Raw genomic sequence first — 21,963 nt, 5'->3', positions numbered from 1 at the left:
GTTTTCAGTCTTTTCTTTTTCTTTCTTCAATTTCTTAACTTTTGACCAGTAAAAAACCACCCAAAAGCCCCATTATTGACCTGAAGTATGTAATAAAATATCTTATATTTCTCAAGAGCGTCAATCTACATACATGTATATCACATCAGTATAGGCCTACATTTGTCTTGAATATTTACTGATTTCATTTCAAAGAGACTGTATGATTAGATTTTGCATGTTTTAAAGCCTTGTCATTAACTGTCACGTTATTTGAAACACTGCTATTTGTGTGTATGCCCAACACCACCTTGTTACAACTAATACAAAATATTGGATTGAGGTGTTTAAAAATACTAGGACATTCACTGAAATGATTTTACCACACACGTAAATTTAATGATTCTGTGTATTTGATGCACTAATAATTTTCCATCATTAATTAATGACATTAACTAGCTAATATATGATTATAGTAACAAGACAAAAGGTTTTCAACCCAAAATGATATCTCTTATAATAAATTCAGAACTTCTGCAACACACTGATTTTAAAAACAAAGTTGATAATAATTTAAAATGGACAAATCAGGTTAACCATGTCCGTTCCGTAATCTCTAAACAGGTGTAGCTTTTATCGAAAATCACTAGGTATTTACCTTTAGATGCAAGAAAACATTTTTACAAAGGGTATATTTTACCAAACTCCATCTGCCCCACTATTTAAACAGTTAAAATGGATGACAATGGAAACATGAATCCACCATCACAAATGTTTACAAATTTATAAAAGTATATTCAAGGAAGCCCCAAACTATCTTTCAAACTTATTAATATATATGTTGGAGAAAACAATATATAAATAGATTTCCATCCTATACATTTCTAAGTTATAGGCTTAGAAATGTAGAGGATGGAAATCTATTTATTCCAACACATAAAATGTCTTTATTTAAAAATGCTTTCAGTTATTATAGACCAGTACTTTGGAATCAATTACCTAAAGCATTCCGATCTTCGCCAAATACTGTTGTTTTTAAATATAGACTCAAGAAATATCTGTTAAAATTATATCATTTGTACATTATGTCTATTGTGATGTATGTATTTTCAATTTGTTCATAAATGTATGTGTTGTAATTCTGTATTGTTTGTACCCGAGGGCCTCAGGGAAGATTAGCTTTTGCTAAATGTGTTACCCTCACTAAATAAAGAATTTATTATTATTATTATTATTATTAATATACACCAAATGTCTATGTCCAAGCGAACATTAATTTAGTCCACACATTAAGCCATGTGCTATGACATATGCTGAAGGCCTTAACTGGTCTAACGCGTAAAACATTATGATGGTCCTAACAATGTCACACTCATATACATATATACATTATTTGTGGTATATGTAGGTCTACATAACGTAGATAATTGAAAGCTAGAGATATATATTTATTTAGTCTCTTCACATTGCTATAAATAGCATGGCGTTTTTAATTTTCAATGTTGATATAACATCATTTTTCAAATCATTGTTTAACAACACCACTAGAGCATATTGATTTATTAATCATTGGCTATTGGATGTAAAATATTTAGTTATTTTTGACACAATGCCTTAGGGAAACTTGCAACATTTTTCCATTAGCAGCAAGGGATCTTTTATATGCACTTTCCCACAGACAGGACAGCACATACAATGGCCTTTGATATAGCAGTCGTGGGGTTCTGGATGAGATGGTGAAAAAAAACCCTAATCTGAGGTGGTTCAATTCTACAACACAAGCAGCAAGCTAGGACAGGACACTTTTGGTGTCACTTTAAAATCCTATCTTAATTCTAGACAAGCTTGGAAGTTTCCCATCTCTGAGAAAGTGATATTATTTTTCTCTTTTTCAGTTCATACAGTATGGGCAGTGGCCAATCACACAGGCAAGATAAAAATGAAATGAGCAGCTCAAGCCCACGAAAAGACAAATATACGTCTTCAACAGACGAAAAGAACAAACAAACGTCCAGTCAGAAGACAGGCTACACGCCAAGAAATCATTCAACCAATCAAAGTTCTCCAAACAAGACTGTTTATACCAATCAGAATCAACGATATGGGAAGCAAACACCTACTGGACAGAATGGAACCATTGGGCCTGCAGTATCCAATCATAAATCCACACCAAGACCCCAACCAACCAATCAAAGCCCTCAGCAATCCAGATTAGCAAATCAGAAGTCACACCAGAATGTACATTTTGAAGAGGATTCAGCAACTAACAGAAGAAACAATAAATATGACCAGATTTCAATTTATGAAGTGGAAGATGATGATTCTAGTAAGAAGACTTCAAAAGGTCAAACTCCAAGAGGAAATAAAGAGCTAGATGAACTAAGCCAGGACGACATTAACTCCTATAACCAGAGATACATGAACACACCAAGACGTAAGTTAAAAACAAACAGAACCTTGGGCTAGCTTTGGGTGAGCAGACAATTTTGCCAAGTTTTCTGTCAAACTTCAAAAATGGCACAAACCCAGATATTTTCCAACAACATTAGATTTTAAATATCATATTATTTCACCAAATTAAAATAAAATTTGCCAAGTGTTTTTAATTAAAATCCTCAATTGACAAATTTGGTGAGTAGTAGGCCATGCAGAGCTAGCCCTTGAACCCATTTTAACAAGATCAATACTTTGCCGTAACAGACTCTTAACCTCTGACTATACTTCATGACACCATCCTCCTACAAAAATGTTTTGTACTTTTGTGTGCATTTTAGAAAACAATCAGCTCAGAAATAAATAACTTGTAGCAAGTTCCATATAGTACAAAAAAATGCATTCCCAGTGGGAAGGACTATAGTAATTCAGTCTATTTCATGTTTATCAGTTTCAAAATAAACATATTTAGTTGAAATAGCAGAACTGAAGTAGCTGTGTAGGCTACGGGTTTTTTTACTCTCACAAACCCTGAGGAAGGTACAACTGTAACCATACATGGTACATTAATATTAAATAGTTTGTATGAAACTCTCCACCAAAAACCACCTGATTTATTTAGCTTAGTTTGTACACCTTTTATTAATTAAACCATGACTGGTATATCAAAGCCAGTGGTATGTGCTATCCTGTCTGTGGGATGGTGCATATAAAACATCCCTTGCTACTAATGGGAAAATGTTGTGGGTTTTCTCTCAAAGACCATACATCACAATTACCAAATGTTTGACATCCAACAGCCGATGATTAATAAATCAATGTGTTCTAGTGATGTCGTTAAATAAAACAAACAAAATTTCTTTACAGATATTTTTTCATTAAAAATCACAGTACAACAGTGTGTCAGTCTATAATACTATGCAATCTATAATACTTTATCAAACTGAATTCTCTTTCAGTGAAAAAGGAGAAAATTGAGACTGCTCTGAGATCAAGCCGTGTTCCTGAAACGAAAGTACGACACCTGGCGACACACATCTCTTACATACCTGGAGACGAGGGCAACACGGAACAAGAACAGGAACTCAACAACACAGAGAAACTACTGCGTAAAACAATCAGCCATGGGCTCGATCCCATCCTTTATGGAACTCCAGGCAAAACCAATCTGAATCATTACGACCAAAACCCACAAGGTCTGGCAAAAAAGGTTTCTGAAATGGTCCAGCAAGTTGACCTTGATCTTCAAAGCTGCATAGACAACCTTGACACTAAAGCTGATGAAATTTCTGAAGATGAAGATGACTATCAACCTGACAAAGGAAAGCATCCAAAATCACAGAAACAGATGAATGAACACAAGACAAAAGAAAATGAAAGAGTGGTCAATAATAAAAAGTCTCTGACCCTGACTATTCAGAATGGTATTCGTAACATGAAAACCAATTACGACATTCTGCTGGAAAGATATGAGAATCTGCTGAGAGAAAATGAAATGATTGGGTCAAATAATGAGAAAAATGAAGGAAAGGCCATCAGGTTTCAGGATGAAAATCTCAAGCTGGAAAAAATCATTAATGCCTTAAAGCAGAAATTGAATCACACCCTGATAGAACTAGAACAAGCAAACGTGGTGCACAGCAAGCTGAGAATGAAAATCAAAGAAACAGAAGTAGAAAAGGATAACTTAATCCAGCAAAATGACCGTCTGCTTGGCCTGACGAAAGGTCTAACAAGGGAACTGAACAAACTGCAGGATGAGGTCGCCAAAACAGCAGTGGAGAACCTCCGACTGACTAAAGAGTTCCGCCGACTTCAAGATCCAGACAAGAAAGTGAAGCAGCAGATACAGAGAATGGAAGGAGAAATTCAGGAGCTGAGGACACAGAATAGGAGACTGGAGAATGAGAAAGGAACCATCAGAGCAACTCTGCAGAAGTTGGAGGCAACCCATGAGGTGACACAGGTTGATCGGAAATACCAAGCCAGAGAAAAAGAAGCCCTGATTAAAGAGATGAATAATCTAAAAGCTGAGAAACGAAGATTAATTCTTTCTGGTTAACAAAAAACATAATGTCCATCAAAATTCCTTAACCGAACTTAACCTGGTTAAAAGAACTAATGGCTGAAACAACAAATAATTACCTGTGATTAACAATTAACAACAACAAAAAACCCACACTCAATATGTTGATTGAAATTCCTTAAGGGGAGGAAATGAACTTGGTTAAAGAAATCAATAAAATGAAGCAAAAAAACATGTTAATTCTCTCTTGTTGATAAATAAAATAAAATAATAATAATAATAATAATAACAATAATAATAATATAATAGACCTACTGAATAAGTCTACCAAAATGTCATGGACAAAGACTTGCATGTTAACAATAATAACAGATGATGCAGATCAATTACTGCTTGATGACTGATGATGATGACACTACCAGCAATTCCAAATATTGTAAATAATGGCTTAATTAGAACTTCTCACACTCTCTCCAATATGGCATTGAGATTTCTAGTAAATTGTTCAAAATCTTACGAACCAACAAACAATTTAGTTAACATTCATTGGAAACACTTACCATTTTTTTCCAGCCGGTTATGACTCTGATTTACTTGACGGAAGTGGCCATTCATCTCGGATATTTTCTTTTCAAGGTTAGACAACTCTTCAAGCTGCTGCTCTGCAGAACTTCTTTGAGACTGAAGAAGTCTTTCTTGCTCTCGGATTTTCTTCTCCAATGAATACTTTGACAGCTTAGAGTTGAAAAAATAAAATGCATATCTTTAGATTAATTTATTTATTTTTAAACATAATAACAGAAACATGTTCAAGGCCATAAAATACATTATGAGGATCTCTCCCTTTGCCAATTCAGTTATATAAATTGCATCTATATTTAAATATGTCTTTCACATATTATACAGTAAAATCTACTTAATTACATACTCCTAAAGCATGTAAGGTTTATGCTAACAATTAACTGGTGTAAACAATTATCCGGTACCTATATATATATATAGAGTCCTATTTCCAGATACCTTTACAAGTGCCTAGTGGACAGTCTATCTTACTCTTAATGCAGAACAAACTCTGCCAACTGCCATGGTCATAACAAAGAATGCTAATATCTCATTTTATTTGTTTATACATGTATTTTAATATAATAATAATACAATGTAATAATAAATAAAATAACATTAAGTATAAATGTTGTATGATGAAATACATTAATTTTGCATTGTTACAAATTTGCATTTCTGTTTATTGTTGCTATATTTTACCTACTAATATTTGACATTTGTTTATTTTCCTCACGCGATGATATCAGAAAGCTACTATTGCGCCGAAACAGGTCCCTCACCGAAACAGAGCAACGTACAATAAATCTCTTTAATAGAAATACAATATTACTTTAGTTACTTATTTCATGAATTTTGGGTAAAGAAACACCCAAATAAAATTGATCAATTCCATGGTACAAATTAATATTGATTTGCTTATATCTGTGTAAACCTGTAAATTCCTGACTTCATCCTTTAGTGATTTGATTTCTTTTTCTCCACATTCTCGATACACAGACAACTGCTTCTGCAAAACACAAAGTCAAATATTTCTTTTTCTCCACATTCTCGATACACAGACAACTGCTTCTGCAAAACACAAAGTCAAATATTCCTTTTTCTCCACATTCTCGATACACAGACAACTGCTTCTGCAAAACACAAAGTCAAATATTTCTTTTTCTCCACATTCTCGATACACAGACAACTGCTTCTGCAAAACACAAAGTCAAATATTTCTTTCTTTAAAACTGCAGGGGTGGGATTTAGCTCAGTCGGTTGAACACTCGCCTGAGGTGGTGGTGTCGCAGGATAGAACCACCTCAGTGGATCTATTCAACTGTTTGGGGGTTTTCTCATTCCAACCAGTGCACCACAACTAGTCAAAAGCCATATGTGTTTTGCTGTCTGTGAAGAAGTACATATAAAAGATAAAATTACTGTTAATTGGTCGAAGCACTTTACACGATACTAATAATAAATAAATATTTACTTGGATTCAATTATAAGTAGAACAAACTCATCGTTTTGATTAATAAAGTATAATTTAAATTACCATGTGGATTATTTGTAAGTGTGATGACTAGTTTGACTGCACATGAAGTACTATTTGTGTAATCTTTTGCATCACTATTTCTTTTCTTCTTAATTCTTCATTTTTTCTTTCATATTCTTTTGTATATAATATATTTCCTGTGAGCTATGTAATATAAGTCGTCATGTATATTGTATAAATATAGAAGAAGGCCTCGTAAGTTGTCAAACTTGTGCCCGATTCTTTTGTTCTTTATACAATAAAATATGTTTTAATCAATCAAACTCTTTTCTTTATTTTTTTTAACCCACTGTCCCCTTTTCTTTCTCTGCTTTGAATCTCATCTCATTTCTTCGCAATCTGGCAACTCCTCCTATCTTTAAACTTATTTTGCTGTCCACCTCCACTCCCCAGTCCTTGTCTCTCCAACCGCAACAGGTGCTTGTCTCTTGTGGCTATCCATGCCACACCTTCCATTTCCTATCAGCTTTAGCTGAAGAGTCCACTCTTAACAAGGAAGCTATTATAGAAATTCCCACTAGATACTACAGAGTTGGAATTTCACCATGGCACCGACGGCAATTGCCTTAGTTGCCTTCCTCACTTGCCTTTATGCCCCGTAATATATTACGGTGTCAACAGCAAGACAAATGGTGCGGTACCTTACCAGGTTTGCCACTCTGCCCGTATCATACATTCCATGATAGGCTAATATAATACTTACAAAATGTAACATGAAAAATCACATCTAGCGAAGTCTGCTTGCTTGTTGACACATGAAATGTCATTTCGGTTATACTTAGTTCTAAAACAAAATGTGCTAAAATGTCCATTAGAAACAACGTTATTTATAGTAGTTTAAGTTAACAACATTATAAATATATTATTATTTGTAACTTACACATTACTGTTCAATGTGTATTTACGTTTGGATACCGCTCTAATCCTAAAAACAACTGACCAATAATAACACTTCCCAACACGTTAGAATCATGTGAAGTGTTTGTGATCGGAACACCTGATCCAAGTTCAGCTAGACCAAGCAGAAAAATGTCCGCAAGACTGGTTTATGTGCTTCACAGTAAATCAAATGGATATACTGGAAACCAGTCAAATAGTTTGCAGATGTTAGCGAAACGTTCATTGGTGTTATTCCATTGATCTGCCAATATATTCCAATTTGATTTCTAGAGAAAGGATGCGTTCCTTTCTGTATCAAGCGAGCAGCAACGGAAACGCCTGAATGTGATTGCCATTTCACACAACTGTTTTGTTGAAAATAACCAAATGTTGTTTCGTGGTTTATAATCATATACCGTATATCTTCGCCTATAAGTCGAATTTTTTTCACCCAAAAATTATTTTATAACTTGGGGGGTCGACTTATAAGAGGGTAAAAAAATTTCACCAAAAAATATTACTGTTTTGGGGATTATTTTACAAGTTTTATTGTTGAAGTATGCCATGTATTTATACTCAAATATGTTAATTTGACACATTTATTTTTTATAACCTATTTTTTTTGGCATTAGAACGGTTTTGGTTATGCGAAAAGGCATACGATCTCACTCACATGCCAAGACAACAGTCCACTTAGTTAAATTAACAGTCATAACTAATAGTAAAAATGTAAACAATACTAACTACCTGTTGCCTGAGTTTATTTTGAAATCTGGTCACTGGCATTAATGGTTGTTCAAACAATGTTTTGGCGGTGATTAACTTCATGAATATTACTAAGCTTTCCCTTAAAATAGACTTATCTCTGCACTTATCTAGAGCAATAGACATCATTTGGTACAAAAACCAGTGTACTTTCCAGAGTTATCCTCCTTACATGTATTAATATGGCGGCAAAACGTGATACTTTCAGTTTTATCGTAGTGATCTGTTGTCAGTGTTTATAAATAAAGTTGTTGTCTGTGCAGAAAACCATCTGTACAGTACTATACAGTAACAGTCAAACAGCATTCACTCTCTTCTAAGGGAATATTTCGTTTTGATGCTATGTAATAATGATAGTTTGATTGGAATAGTCTGATCATATTGCGATGTACAAAACGTGAAAACCGAAGTTTGTGAAATAATTTTCTTTTGTTCAAATATTATTGTTCTCATGTGCTGAAAATAAGAAATATTTCAATATTTATAAGTAGTTTTTCATGGGTCGACTTATAAACGGGTCAATAAAAAAATACGTTTTCAGGGCTTGAAATTAGGGACTCGACTTATAGCCGAGATCGACTTACAGGCGAAGATATACGGTAATGTAAATGATTTTCTCTCATCCTCAGGTATATATATGGAACAGAGCTATCCCATGAACGAAAGCCATGTAAGAAATTGCTATCTTACATGGGATATCATGCGCTTGCGTTTAACATGACGTCGTTGGTAATATATGACGTCATATTAATGTGAGGTGGTGACGTGAGGTCATTAGACACAGTTTTAAATTAATATTTTGTTATTAAAACCTTCATTTTGAAAGCTATCTTGTTAGTTTGTGGGGTTCAATTTTATTTAAAGGGACACACCCTAGTTTCAGCCCGTCAAAATTAACACTAAGTTTAGTTAATCTACAAATCTGTAACACATTTGGATAAAGTTACAATTGAGTGAAACATAAGTCTGTCACTTTGAAATGGTGAAATACCCTCTAAAAATAGACTAAAACTTGACTCCATAACTGTTACATCTCAGACACGCGTGCGTTTTTAAAAATATGAGAAATGCATTTTGTGATATTTAAAAACCCAGGATGACCAAAAACAGTTCGAATATACGGAAATTAATAATCTAAACCATAAAATCTAAGTAAAGTATTATTTCAGTTATGAAAAACGACTATAATAGTAAAACAATATGCCTTAGTGTTTAAAAACTAGGGTATGTCCCTTTAACCATGGTGACAAACACGGTAAATACGATAGTGTAGTTTATTTATGATAAAATGGTCAAATAAAAAAAGTTACTTTCTCAACCATCTTTGTCTGTTCATGTCAAATGATGGTTTCTTTACCGAAAGAATGAGAGAAAAAGACTCCATCATATGCGGTCATGTGGGATAGAAAAAGTACACCCTCAGTGGTAAAAATTTCGACCATGGGACTCAGCAAGCCTCATCCCAGGTCAAATTTTCACCACCTCAGGTGTACTTTTTCTATCCCACATGACCGCATGTGATGGAGTCTTATAATAAACCACATTTAGAGCCATATATAAACATAAATAAACTATGAATAATAGTAAGTAACAAATAATTAAATTTATAAATGTTACATGCTTAAATAACGTTATTATCATGGATATTTTAGCATGTTTTGCACCTGTCACTTTATGTGTCAACTAGCACAGGGACTTGCAAGTCTTTACGGCAGTTCACAAGGCCCTAGGAACTGGGGGGGGGGGGGGGGGAGGAGGAGGAATGTATGTGGGTTCTTTTTGTCCTACTATATATAAATAAAGACCAAATCTGGCTTTGTGCGACCACTCCCACTCCCACCCCCCCCCCCCCCCCCCCCCCCCAATTAGACGCTGTGGCATCTGCACTAGAGATTGTGTCCACACATTCCAGATATCGTTCCTACCGCCCTGATTCAGCAAGTCTATAGTATCTACTTGTATACAATATATATAACACCTCATCAAAAAGTTGTTTTACACACAAATCATAGACATCACTGTTAATTAGCTAGGCTAAACTTTTAAAAAGTGTCAACAAGTGTTTAGACATAGAAGATTCGTCATGAGTATTTTTTAATATGGAAAATATCAACTGTGTCTATGTTAATCAGTATTTGTTGAGGCTCGAACCTGCCGAGACAAATAGCGATTAACTAGACGAGGTTGATATTTTACATATTAAAAAACATGAGTAGCGAATTTTATTTCTCCTATAACACTTCTAAAACAAAATTTTAATTCAATTTTTAGTAAATCACAGTACTAAAGTCGCCGCCATCGGTAATATGGACGTCATCATGATTAGGACAAATTACTTTGACGTCACGCATTTTATATAAATCTTTGAAAACATTACGCTCAGGTATACAGGTCTTGTTGGCTTGTGAACAAATGACCCATCCACAGCAAGACATTAGCTAGAGACTTTGCCAATTTGCATACCATTATTAACCAGGTTAATACACTAAATTATCACATGGGGTTTATGACATGGATATCATGGGTAAGTTATAGGATAAATGAGGTTATATACCTGCCTTTACTGTGTATTTACTATTACCATATTATATATATAAAAAAAATTAGGTACTTATTTATTACTTCATGGCTCCTTTCTATTTAAAAATATAGTGAAGTTGTAGCCTACATTTGTTTTTCTTTTAAATTAATTATAATACATAATCCTTCATTGTGAATACTATGTGTTATCATAGAAGTTACAAGTACATGTGTAATACTCTGTAGTTAAGTGCCTCTGGGTGTTGTTATTATATACTGTACTGTATAGGTTGGTATAAAGTTTAATCGCAACTGTCTATCACAATTCTATTTTTATTAAAAGGCATCCGTATCAAAAAATGTGCAATGCCAAAGCCATAAGGTGAAATAAATTTTGTCTGAGAAACTTGATAGAAATTAAGTTGCCTTTGTGCCCCTCTTTTGAAGGAAAAGTTTGCCTTGCATGGTTTCCCTCCAACTCACCTTGGTGTCCTAATTTTTGTTATTAAACTGAAGGCAACACTTGTCGTGCCCCCCCCCCCCCCCCCCCCCCCCCAAAATAAAATTGAAATTTGACCTCTGTACTGATTTCATCGATTTTAAATTGCTTATATATCCAATTGAGATCTAGGCACACTAGCTATCCGAATTAAATACCTTAGCTATCTGGGCTGTCTGTCCAGGTTACTGGTTACTGTATAGTCGGGCATCTGTGCAGAGGTGTGATTTGGTAGTAGAATTTCCCCCACCTCAGCTCAAAGCATTTTTTCTTTTTTTTTAAACATAATTTTTGGGAAAGCATGACCCAAACCTCCCTAAAACCTTCGCTTTCCAGTCTAGATTGAACCTGGATAATTTCCTGCACACACACAGGCTGGCAGTTGGCTTACACCTTCTTAGTGAGCCTTCTCAATGACTTACTTTGGGTTGGAGCAGGCACCAAGAGATGAACTTACCACCCATATATTACAACTACACCAACAAGCCTGTTGCTAGCTACTGCTAGTAAGAGTACTACATACAAGTACTACTGATGCATATACAGAGGTGGGTTTTGGTGGTTGAATCACACACACACACACACACACACATGCTCGAAGCAAATTTTCTTTTTTTAATGTGCTTTCTGGGGGAACATGATCCACCCCCATACCACCAACCAAAAAAACAACAAAAAACCCACTGTTCACCGGGGTAGACACCCTACCTCCCTGCACAATTTCCTGCTCTATTTAATATGGACTATTGGTATGAAAATAAGATGGCTTGAATGCCTTGAATTTTTATTTTCCCACTGACAACTTACAGTTTCTCCTTCCATAAAATGCATCTTCTCCTCAAGGCCTCTCTTGGTTTCCACCAGCTGACGCTGATGCTGATCAACTATTGACTGAATGTTTTCTCTTTCACTATCCTACAACAAATAAATCAGAGGCATCACTTTCACACAGATCAACGCACAGTTTATAGTTTAGACTGGAACTAATGTAAAATTAAAAATAGAAAATGAATTATCCTAAACTATTAAATTCCGTCCCATATTACTCCCACATTCTTTATAATTACACTGTGCAAGTATGAATTTTTATACCACTGCATATGTATCAACTAAACAAACCTCTACCGATCAAAATTGTGAAAATGAGGCGGAAAAGGTAAGAATTAGTTTTTTTCTTGTACAGTAGCAGTGATTAAATTATTGCATACAGGAACCATATCCAATGGTTTATAATATATTAGAAACTTTATAAATGAAGAAACTAGATTTGACAGATTAAGTAACAGTGAATGTCATCTGCATGAATTTTCTCTATATTTAGTATCAACTTGCTAGTCACATGATTTACACACTTAAAATGGGGGGGGGGGGGGGGGGAATGTATGGAAAGCTGTTTGAGTCAGACCCACATTTGTTATTAATATTGAGACAATATTACAGGATTTTTTTTACTGTATTTCAGCCACCTATAAAAAAAAAATTTTTTTTAAAATGTTTTATTTAACGATGCACTCAACACATTTTATTTACGGTTATATGGCGTCAGACATATGGTTAAGGACCACACAGATTTTGAGAGGAAACCCACTGTCACCACTACATGGGCTACTCTTCCGATTAGCAGCAAGGGATCTTTTATTTGCGCTTCCCACAGGCAGAATAGCACAAACCATGGCCTTTGTTGAACCAGTTATGGATCACTGGTCGGTGCAAGTGGTTTACACCTACCCATTGAGCCTTGCGGAGCACTCACTCAGGGTTTGGAGTCGCTATCTGGATTAAAAATCCCATGCCTCGACTGGGATCCGAACCCAGTACCTACCAGCCTGTAGACTGATGGCCTAACCACAATGCCACCAAGGCTGGTCCCACCTATAACAGTTGTTAGCACAAGAAAACCATTTTCCTATACTTATGAAAATTTATTAACTGCTTGGAAATCTGTTAAGGGTGGCATGACTGTTTACAAAGCATAAAAAAAAAACTCGTAAGGACAGAAAGCAATGGAAACTTTCTAATCCCAAACACAGTGCTAGTTGACAACCAATATTCACCAAAAACTTTACATTGTGTATACTTGTATGTTCATAATTCATTTACATTTGCTTTGTTGACAATCTGTTGTGTTGTTGTTCCCTCAATTTTAGGATGGATGTGTTTTTCCATACATTTCACGTTTGTGATGTATTTTGATGATATTAAAAACATAACAAATATTCATTTCCTGGTGGGAAGTTTACATTTATTGACTACAAAGTAATTACACATTTTTTTAGTTATTGTACTCTGTACTGGACAAGGTAAATAATAATGTTGTTAAATGTATCCGATTGTTGGACTGAGCATGGGATAGAATTCGATAGGTCCAGGATACATGATAAAAAGTTAGAATTTAAAAATATTTGTAATAAAAAAGTACAATGTAAATGATATAATAAGTAAACTTCAAAAAATACAGAATACTTATTCAACTTAGAAAAACTAAATTATATCAATAAATTATATCTGAAAGTATTACTACACAGCGAGAAATTTTATCAACATTTTATGAAAAATTATTCTCTAGCAATTACACTGAATTTTTTTTTTTTTTAAATCAAGGCGCGCACTGACCAGAGACCAGAAATTTATTTTGTTTGGCCTTATAATAACAATTTTATATTAGAGTAACTTTATAGTTGTCTGCTCAATTATTTTCTTGGTTATATAATTACAAAAAAAAACTTTAAACCCCCCCCCCCCAAAAAAAACTCTCCCTGTTATAGCTGACTACATTGTATGTGCATCCTGCATGAATTTTTAGTTTCTACATTGTAATTGCATAAAGGTTTGTAGAAAAATCCGCTAGCCTGACGGCCGGGGCTAGTTCTTTTTAACAAAGGGCTAGTGACAAATGCAAAACCAGTAGCCCGATGGGCTAGTGGCTTTAAAAAAACCACACAAAAAAACACTGCTAGCTCACGACGTTTTCCTCCACTGACGTATGTTTGATAAATGTTATTCTGACATTGGTCATCGCATAATGTCAACAAATCAATAAGTATATATTAATATTCAACTTGAACTAGATTTTTACAAAATGCAGTAACAAGAAGTTTCTACGTCATCAGTTACAATAAACACATCCATACAGACTTTGTTTTCTTTTCATTTCATGGACAGAAAACAACCTTAATAAAATGTGTGCTTTGATTGGTTGTACAAGTTACGAGGTAGTTTAAATCTTTCACGTGTCAACAAGGTAACAAATGTGTGAATGGCCAGTCCTAATTAATTAACAGGCTACCGGTAGTATAACTCAAGTACAACCCCAGTCATGTTTAGAATTACTGTGTTTGTCTTATTTATCTATTGTCTTCTAATTTAATGCCTCGCTTACTTAGGGATGTTGGCAATCAGGAAACATAGCCGGCTTGACCTGTTTAATGTGCGTAGCAGTTTGGATAACATTTCACATCTGTACAAGATAATACGGGGTGGGGGGTGGGGGGGGGGTGTGGGGGTGGTGGTGGGGTCTATCAATTAAAGAGTTATCTTGCCAATATATTTGTTGATGTCTATCTCACAATGGATATATTGCCCTGTAGGCTATTTGAGCAACTGACATCACTGTTCCTAATGACAATTCACTACCGAATACACTGAATAAGACCATGCATTATCGTGTTACCTTGTATTGTGCATTAAATTCTTTTGTTTTGGGTAGTTAGAGGTGTTTGTTAAATTGCTTACCCACTCCAGATGTGGGTGGGGCAAAAGTGAAAACAATGGTTTAGGATCAAACTTGACTAAATAGGGTAGGTCATGCAGTTTTAAAAAAACTAAATTATTAATTTACTTTTGAAACTTCATTCACCTGTACAGGTCGAGATAAATTTTGACTAAATAATACTAATACTTTTAAAAAAAACTATGTACATAAAAAAGGAGAAGAAAACAGGTCAGCTGGGTTTTTCTTTTTGAGGTACTATAGGGGTTTGGTTCCTTGAAACATCGTTTTTCAACACTATATAAAATGTGTTGTAATTGATCAGAATTTTGGGCTATAGTGTTTTATTTTAGTGGGCTAGTGGAATTTACAAACCCACTAGCCCTGTGGTTAAAAAAACCTGTCATACCCTGGAAAAATATTCTGTATTTCCAATGGTACCCATTATACTCAAGCCACATGAGTGAAATTACATTTCTGTTACATTCATTACAACGTAACGTCCAGACGTAGCAACAGGGGTTTGTTCATTTTTCAATGAACGTAAAAATTACGTCGTCAGGGAACGTCATATGTGATGACGTCATTTTATATGGGCAAGTTGTCTTAATGAGCGTTATTGTTTATGGATAAAAAATAATTCAAAATAAAGTATGACGTTTTAGTGTTATTATTAGTGTGTATCATTCAAATTTAATTATAAGTATTGTCTGTTATTTCTTTTATGTTCATCTGGGTATGAACAAAAAAAATCATCCACAAACTTATGTGAGAACGGCTTCGCCGATTCAGTTTGCGGATGATTTTTTTTGTTCATATCCCGACGAACGTAAAAGAAACAACAGACAATACTTAAATGAAGCATATGTAAATCTGGCAATTATTTTTCATGAAATGAACTCTCTTATAACATTGTATTATATTTCTGGTTGAAATTTATGGTTTCTTGTTTAGAATTCCAATTTCTATTGTGGTTGTCTTGTAAAATCTATAAAACCTTCACAGAATAAAGCTGATATCTTACTGTAACCAGCTATTCTCTATATATCTGACTGTAACCAGCTATTCTCTATATATCTGACTGTAACCAGCTATTTTCTATATATCTGACTGTAACCAGCTATTCTCTATATATCTGACTGTAACCAGCTATTCTCTATATATCTGACTGTAACCAGCTATTCTCTATATATCTGACTGTAACCAGCTATTCTCTATATTTCTGACTGTAGTGACTGTCCAGATATGTGCTTTTACATATATACATTTTTGGATGCTCTATATAAACAATTAAAAATTGATTGATTTTTTTTCAAATTAACCCATTAATTTCTATGCTAGAGTGGCATTGCTGATGATTTTGACTTACACATTTCCGTTCAAGTTCATATTTCTCCTGGACTAGCTGCTTGATTCGTTCTTCATTTTCAGAATCATTGCTCTATAAAATTAAACAAAAATAGTCGTAGACAACAAAACATTTCTTTATCATGTCAAATATGCCTGCCAATTATAAAATGTGTTTCATGATTATAAATCCTTGAAATTCAAACAATTTTAAAACACCTTTTAGAACAAGCCCCCGATAGAATACGGCTGGACATTTTGGTGTGTCAGCCTACGTGTATGTTGGCTAACTAGTGTACCCATTAACCAATGTTGGTGCACCATTCACTTCAGACTGTCACCATTACAACAAAAATTAATCAACTTTAATAATTAAGAAAATGACGACAACAAAAACAAGTTTATCTAATTTGTCCGTAATTACAATCATTAATTAACTAATTAATTAAGAAAAGTAATATGGAGAACTGAACATTCCACAGCACAATAAATATGTTGTGGATACTTGAAAACACTGCAGCAAAATACATGGCACTGCCACCTGTCATGGTAACTTGAAAACACTGCAGCAATATACATGGCACTGCCGTGGTAACCTGAAAACACTGCAGAAATATACATGTATATGGCACTGCCAACTGTCGAGGTAACTTGAAAACTCTGCAGCAATATACATGGCACTGCCAAATGCCGTGGTAATCTGAAAACTCTGCAGCAATATACATGGCACTGCCAACTGCCATGGTAACTTGAAAACTCTGCAGCAATATACATGGCACTGCCAACTGCCATGGTAACTTGAAAACTCTGCAGCAAAATACATGGCACTGCCAACTGCCGTGGTAACTTGAAAACTCTATGCAGCAATATACATGGCACTGCCAACTGACGTGGTAACTTGAAAACAACATGTACATGGCACTGCCAACTGTCATGATAACTTGAAAACTCTGCAGCAATATACATGGCACTGCCGTGGTAACCTGAAAACACTGCGGAAATATACATGTATATGGCACTGCCAACTGTCGTGGTAACTTGAAAAATCTGCAGCAATATACATGGCACTGCCAACTGTCGTGGTAACTTGAAAACATTCAACAATATACATGGCACTGCCAACTGCCGTGGTAACTTGAAAACACTGCAGCACTATACATGGCACTGCCAACTGTCGTGATAACTTGAAAACTCTGCAGCAATATACATGGCACTGCCAACTGTCGTGGTAACTTAAAAACTTTCAACAATATACATGGCACTGCCAACTGCCGTGGTAATCTGAAAACAACATGTACATGGCACTGCCAACTATTGTGGTAACTTGAAAACTCTGCAGCAATATACATGGCACTGCCAACTGTCGTGGTAACTTGAAAACTTTCAACAATATACATGGCACTGCCAACTGTCGTGATAACTTGAAAACTCTGCAGCAATATACATGGCACTGCCAACTGTCGTGGTAACTTGAAAACTTTCAACAATAGGCCTATACATGGCACTGCCAACTGCCGTGGTAACTTGAAAACACTGCAGCACTATACATAGCACTGCCAACTGCCATGGTAATCTGAAAACAACGTACATGGCACTGCCAACTGTCGTGATAACTTGAAAACTCTGCAGCAATATACATGGCACTGCCAACTGCCGTGGTAACTTGAAAACAATGCAGCACTATACATGGCACTGCCAACTGCCATGGTAATCTGAAAACAACATGTACATGGCACTGCCAACTGTCGTGGTAACTTGAAAACTTTTAACAATATACATGGCACTGCCAACTGCCGTGGTAACTTGAAAACACTGCAGCACTATACATGGCACTGCCAACTGCCGTGGTAATCTGAAAACAACATGTACATGGCACTGCAGCACTATACATGGCACTGCCAACTGCCGTGGTAATCTGAAAACAACATGTACATGGCACTGCCAACTGTCGTTGTAACTTGAAAACACTGCAGCAATATACATGGCACTGCCAACTGCTGTGAAACTCTGCGACGATATACATGGCACTGCCAACTGTCGTGATAACTTGAAAACACTGTGACAATATATATGGCACTGCCAACTGCCGTGGTAACTTGAAAATACTGCGACAATATACATGGCACTGCCAACTGCCGTGGTAACTTGAAAATACTGCAGCAATATACATGGCACTGCCAAATGTCGTGATAACTTGAAAATACTGTGACAATATACATGGCACTGCCAAGTGCCGTGGTAAATTGAAAACACTGCAGCAATATACATGGCACTGCCAACTGTCGTGATAACTTGAAAATACTGTGACAATATACATGGCACTGCCAAGTGCCGTGGTAAATTGGAAACACTGCAGCAATATACATAGCACTGCCAACTGTCGTAATAACTTGAAAACACTGTGACAATGTACATGGCATTGCCAAGTGTCGTGTTAAATTTAAAACACTGCAGCAATATACATAGCGTGATTAATTGCCAGGGTTGATTAATGTCAGGCCAACATACTGATGTTATCTGGGGATTGTCAACTGTTGATATAAATTTCAAGGGCTATCCACTCCCAAAAAAAAAAAAAAAAAAAAAAAAAAAAGTAATTATTCTGTCCAATAATTCAGCAATACAATAACAAAACAGTACATGCATGCTGCAAAAACATTTATGAAGCTCAAATGGTAGGTATCTTGAACATCAGTATAGTAGTTTTAATTTGGTACTCTAACAAAATAGGTTATATCAATTACATTTATTTTATATTTTTGTTTATTACTTACATGTATATTAGAATGAATGAATGGATGTTTAACGACAGCCCAGCACAAAGATAACAATCGGCTATTGGGTGTCAAACAAGGTTAAGTATATCAGTATGATTATTTCCATTTAAAAACCCCCAGAAAGAAATGTTTTATTTAACGACACACTCAACACATTTTTTATTTACAGTTATATGGCGTCAGACATAATTCAAGATACATAAATAAATTTGGTATCAAAATAAAGCTGATGATCACAGGAATGAGAAAATAGGTATAACTAAAAACTTGATATTCCTACTTATGACCCGATTCGATGTGATGGGTCACATATGGTTAAGGACCACACAGATTTTGAGAGGAAACCCGCTGTTGCCACTACATCAGCTACTCTTTCCGATTAGCAGCAAGGGATCTTTTATGTGCACTTCCCACAGGCAGGATAGCACAAACCATGGCCTTTGTTGAACCAGTTATGGATCACTATTCGGTGCAAGTGGTATACACCTACCCATTGAGCTTTGCGGAGCACTCACTCAGGGTTTGGTGTCGGTATCTGGATTAAAAATTCCATGCCTCGACTGGGATCCGAACCCAGTACCTACCAGCCTGTAGACCGATGGCCTAACCACGACGCCAACGAGGCCAGTAAAAAAAACACCCAGAAATGCAGCTGCAAGATGTCCCTAAATTGGGGTTGAAATACACATGTAAATGAATACAAATATTCAATATTCAAATGTGTTTGGGCTTCAATATATCTGTCAATTTGTTGCCAGTTTGCAAGAAACAAAGCCAATTTTTTTGTTTTTTAAACTTTTTTAATTTAAAAGTTCCAACTGAAGAACAGTACACATTCTATAAAATGTTACAGCAATTCACTTTATTTTGTCTCAGCTAGTGATGTAAGCCTACATTACATGGGAAAACTTACTCTTCGTATTTTAAGTTCTTCCAAAAATTCCACCAGAAAACTTCTGACTCGAAAGATATCAGCATGACTGAAGCTGTCAGGACAAGTGACTGTGTTTTTCATCACTGAATTGTCTTCCACAACAGGTATGTCAGTTGTAGTGGAGTCAGTTTCTGGAAATAGGCGAACAATTTAATTACTACCAGGCACTGAATTCGAGAAGGAGGGGGTATGATTCCGCCAGAATCATAAACATGAATTAATATAGATATGTTGGGATTTCATCTCATAATCTTACACTTCCAACCCAAAATCTGGGGTTTGCGTAAGTACGGAAACATGCTAAATTTACAGCCTGACTTCTTTTATTAAAGAAACACTTACAAGTAGGCATAAATAAAACTGTGATGACATGTCATTAAATAAACTTATTCCTTTCCTTTCCCAGTAAAATTTACAATGGTAGCTTATTTACTTTATATCAAGATAACTTTCATTAATATAAAAGCAACACAGGATGATCAAAGCATTTTCTTACAGCCCATCTTAAAAAATAAAAGTTTAAATACATAATCCACCAGGACTTACTTCTTTTTATCAAAAATTCTTTATGTATCTTGATTGTCAATGTGATATGAAACAAATTAATAAGCATAATAAAATACAGACTTGAACACTGCAAAAATGGTGTCAAGATGAAGCATGTACATTCGAGAAAGTTTCCCTAGTTCATAGGGGCAGATCCACGATTTTGTAAAGGGGGGGGGGGGGGTCCTCAAAATGATAAAAAGGGCAATTTGAGTTTGTCGAAGGCAAATGATCTGAGGTCCTATAAGGACTGCGATCTGTAAGAAGGTTTGGGGACACACCAGGCTCCTTTAAATTGTAAAAAATAAAGATGCTCAGAGAAGCGTTTTCAGGGTTGTATAGGTTTTTCTTCTTTTTTTAAAAAGAGAATTAGTCATTAAAAAGGGGTCTAACGGGTGGGGTGGTGGACATAGGACCCCTCTCTGGATCTGCCAATGGGTCCTCTTGAATCAGCCAATGTTTACCAATACTTACGCAGCTTACTGGTATCTAATACTTCATCGATGGTATGACCCACTGAGAAATCTGTATCTGACATCGTGCTTACTGTGATCAGACTCTGAAATAAATGGAAAAATGCAAATTAATTTTAACACTGCTATCAAACTAATGCTGTTCAATAAATGTCAATTAGGTTAATAACACTTTAAAACAAAAGTAACAACATTTAGTAAGGGAATGGCTAAAGTTGGTTGTTCATATTCTACTGGATTAAATTTTGTTTTCTAAAGAACTGTTTTGATGTAGTGTTATTCTTTAACAATGTAACACAGTCTTAATAAAATTGTAAACCAAATTGTTGGTCAAATCTAACAATATGATAACCAGAGGTGACTTTTTTTAATACTGCAATACTTGCCCACTGTAGTTTTGAGTCTGCCAACAGAAATAGTTCTAATAGTGACTTTTGCAGCAAATAATTAAACATGATTGAAAAGTTATTCAATGAATGTCAATAAAGTTCACTAAACAAGAATTTAAAATGGAATATCTGAAACTAGAAATAACCCATTTTGATGATCATGAGAAACTTGTATTAATGATGTATCGATCATCCACAGGCTCCTGCCTAACACGAGTGTAATGCTTTACAGAACCAACAACTATCACTAATCAGTTGTGGCAAACAACACAAACATTATAAGACTGCACCATATGTGGTCATGTGGGATAGAAATAGTACACCCGAGGTGGTGGAAATTTCAACCTGGGATGAGTCCCATGGTTGAAATGTTCACCACATTCATTCAGTAAATAAACCATTATTTTACACAAACAGACACGGATGGTTGAACAAGTAACTGTTTTATTTGACCATTTTGTCATAAATAAACTACACTATCATATTTGCCATGTTTTTTTTAAATTAATAAGATAGCTTTAATAATGAAGGTTTTAATAACAAATATTAATTTAAAACTGCGTCTAATGACCTCATGTCACCATCTCAC

General features: G+C 35.2%; 1 protein-coding gene across 4 annotated transcripts in view; it reads right to left on the bottom strand.

Annotated features, from left to right (window-relative positions):
- The window catches only part of LOC121376761 (coiled-coil domain-containing protein 73-like), a 173,194-nt gene that overhangs the window by 141,262 nt on the left and 9,969 nt on the right, over positions 1–21,963 (bottom strand). For 2 of the 4 annotated variants that reach the window (XM_041504531.1, XM_041504530.1), the window contains exons 2-7: positions 20,987–21,071; positions 19,946–20,097; positions 16,278–16,349; positions 12,007–12,114; positions 5,934–6,008; positions 4,999–5,173 (exon numbers count right to left, since the gene is read on the bottom strand). In XM_041504531.1, coding sequence (XP_041360465.1) covers positions 4,999–5,173; positions 5,934–6,008; positions 12,007–12,114; positions 16,278–16,349; positions 19,946–20,097; positions 20,987–21,050 — 646 coding nt within the window. In that variant the 5' untranslated portion in view covers positions 21,051–21,071. The remainder of the gene's footprint in view (positions 1–4,998; positions 5,174–5,933; positions 6,009–12,006; positions 12,115–16,277; positions 16,350–19,945; positions 20,098–20,986; positions 21,072–21,963) is intronic. The other 2 variants (XM_041504532.1, XM_041504533.1) reach the window with 1 other exon arrangement.

Source organism: Gigantopelta aegis, chromosome 7 (genome assembly GCF_016097555.1).
Source record: "Gigantopelta aegis isolate Gae_Host chromosome 7, Gae_host_genome, whole genome shotgun sequence".
Lineage (NCBI taxonomy): Eukaryota > Metazoa > Mollusca > Gastropoda > Neomphalida > Peltospiridae > Gigantopelta > Gigantopelta aegis.
Note: the sequence above shows the minus strand (reverse complement) of the source record. Positions and strands in the feature narration are given on the sequence as shown.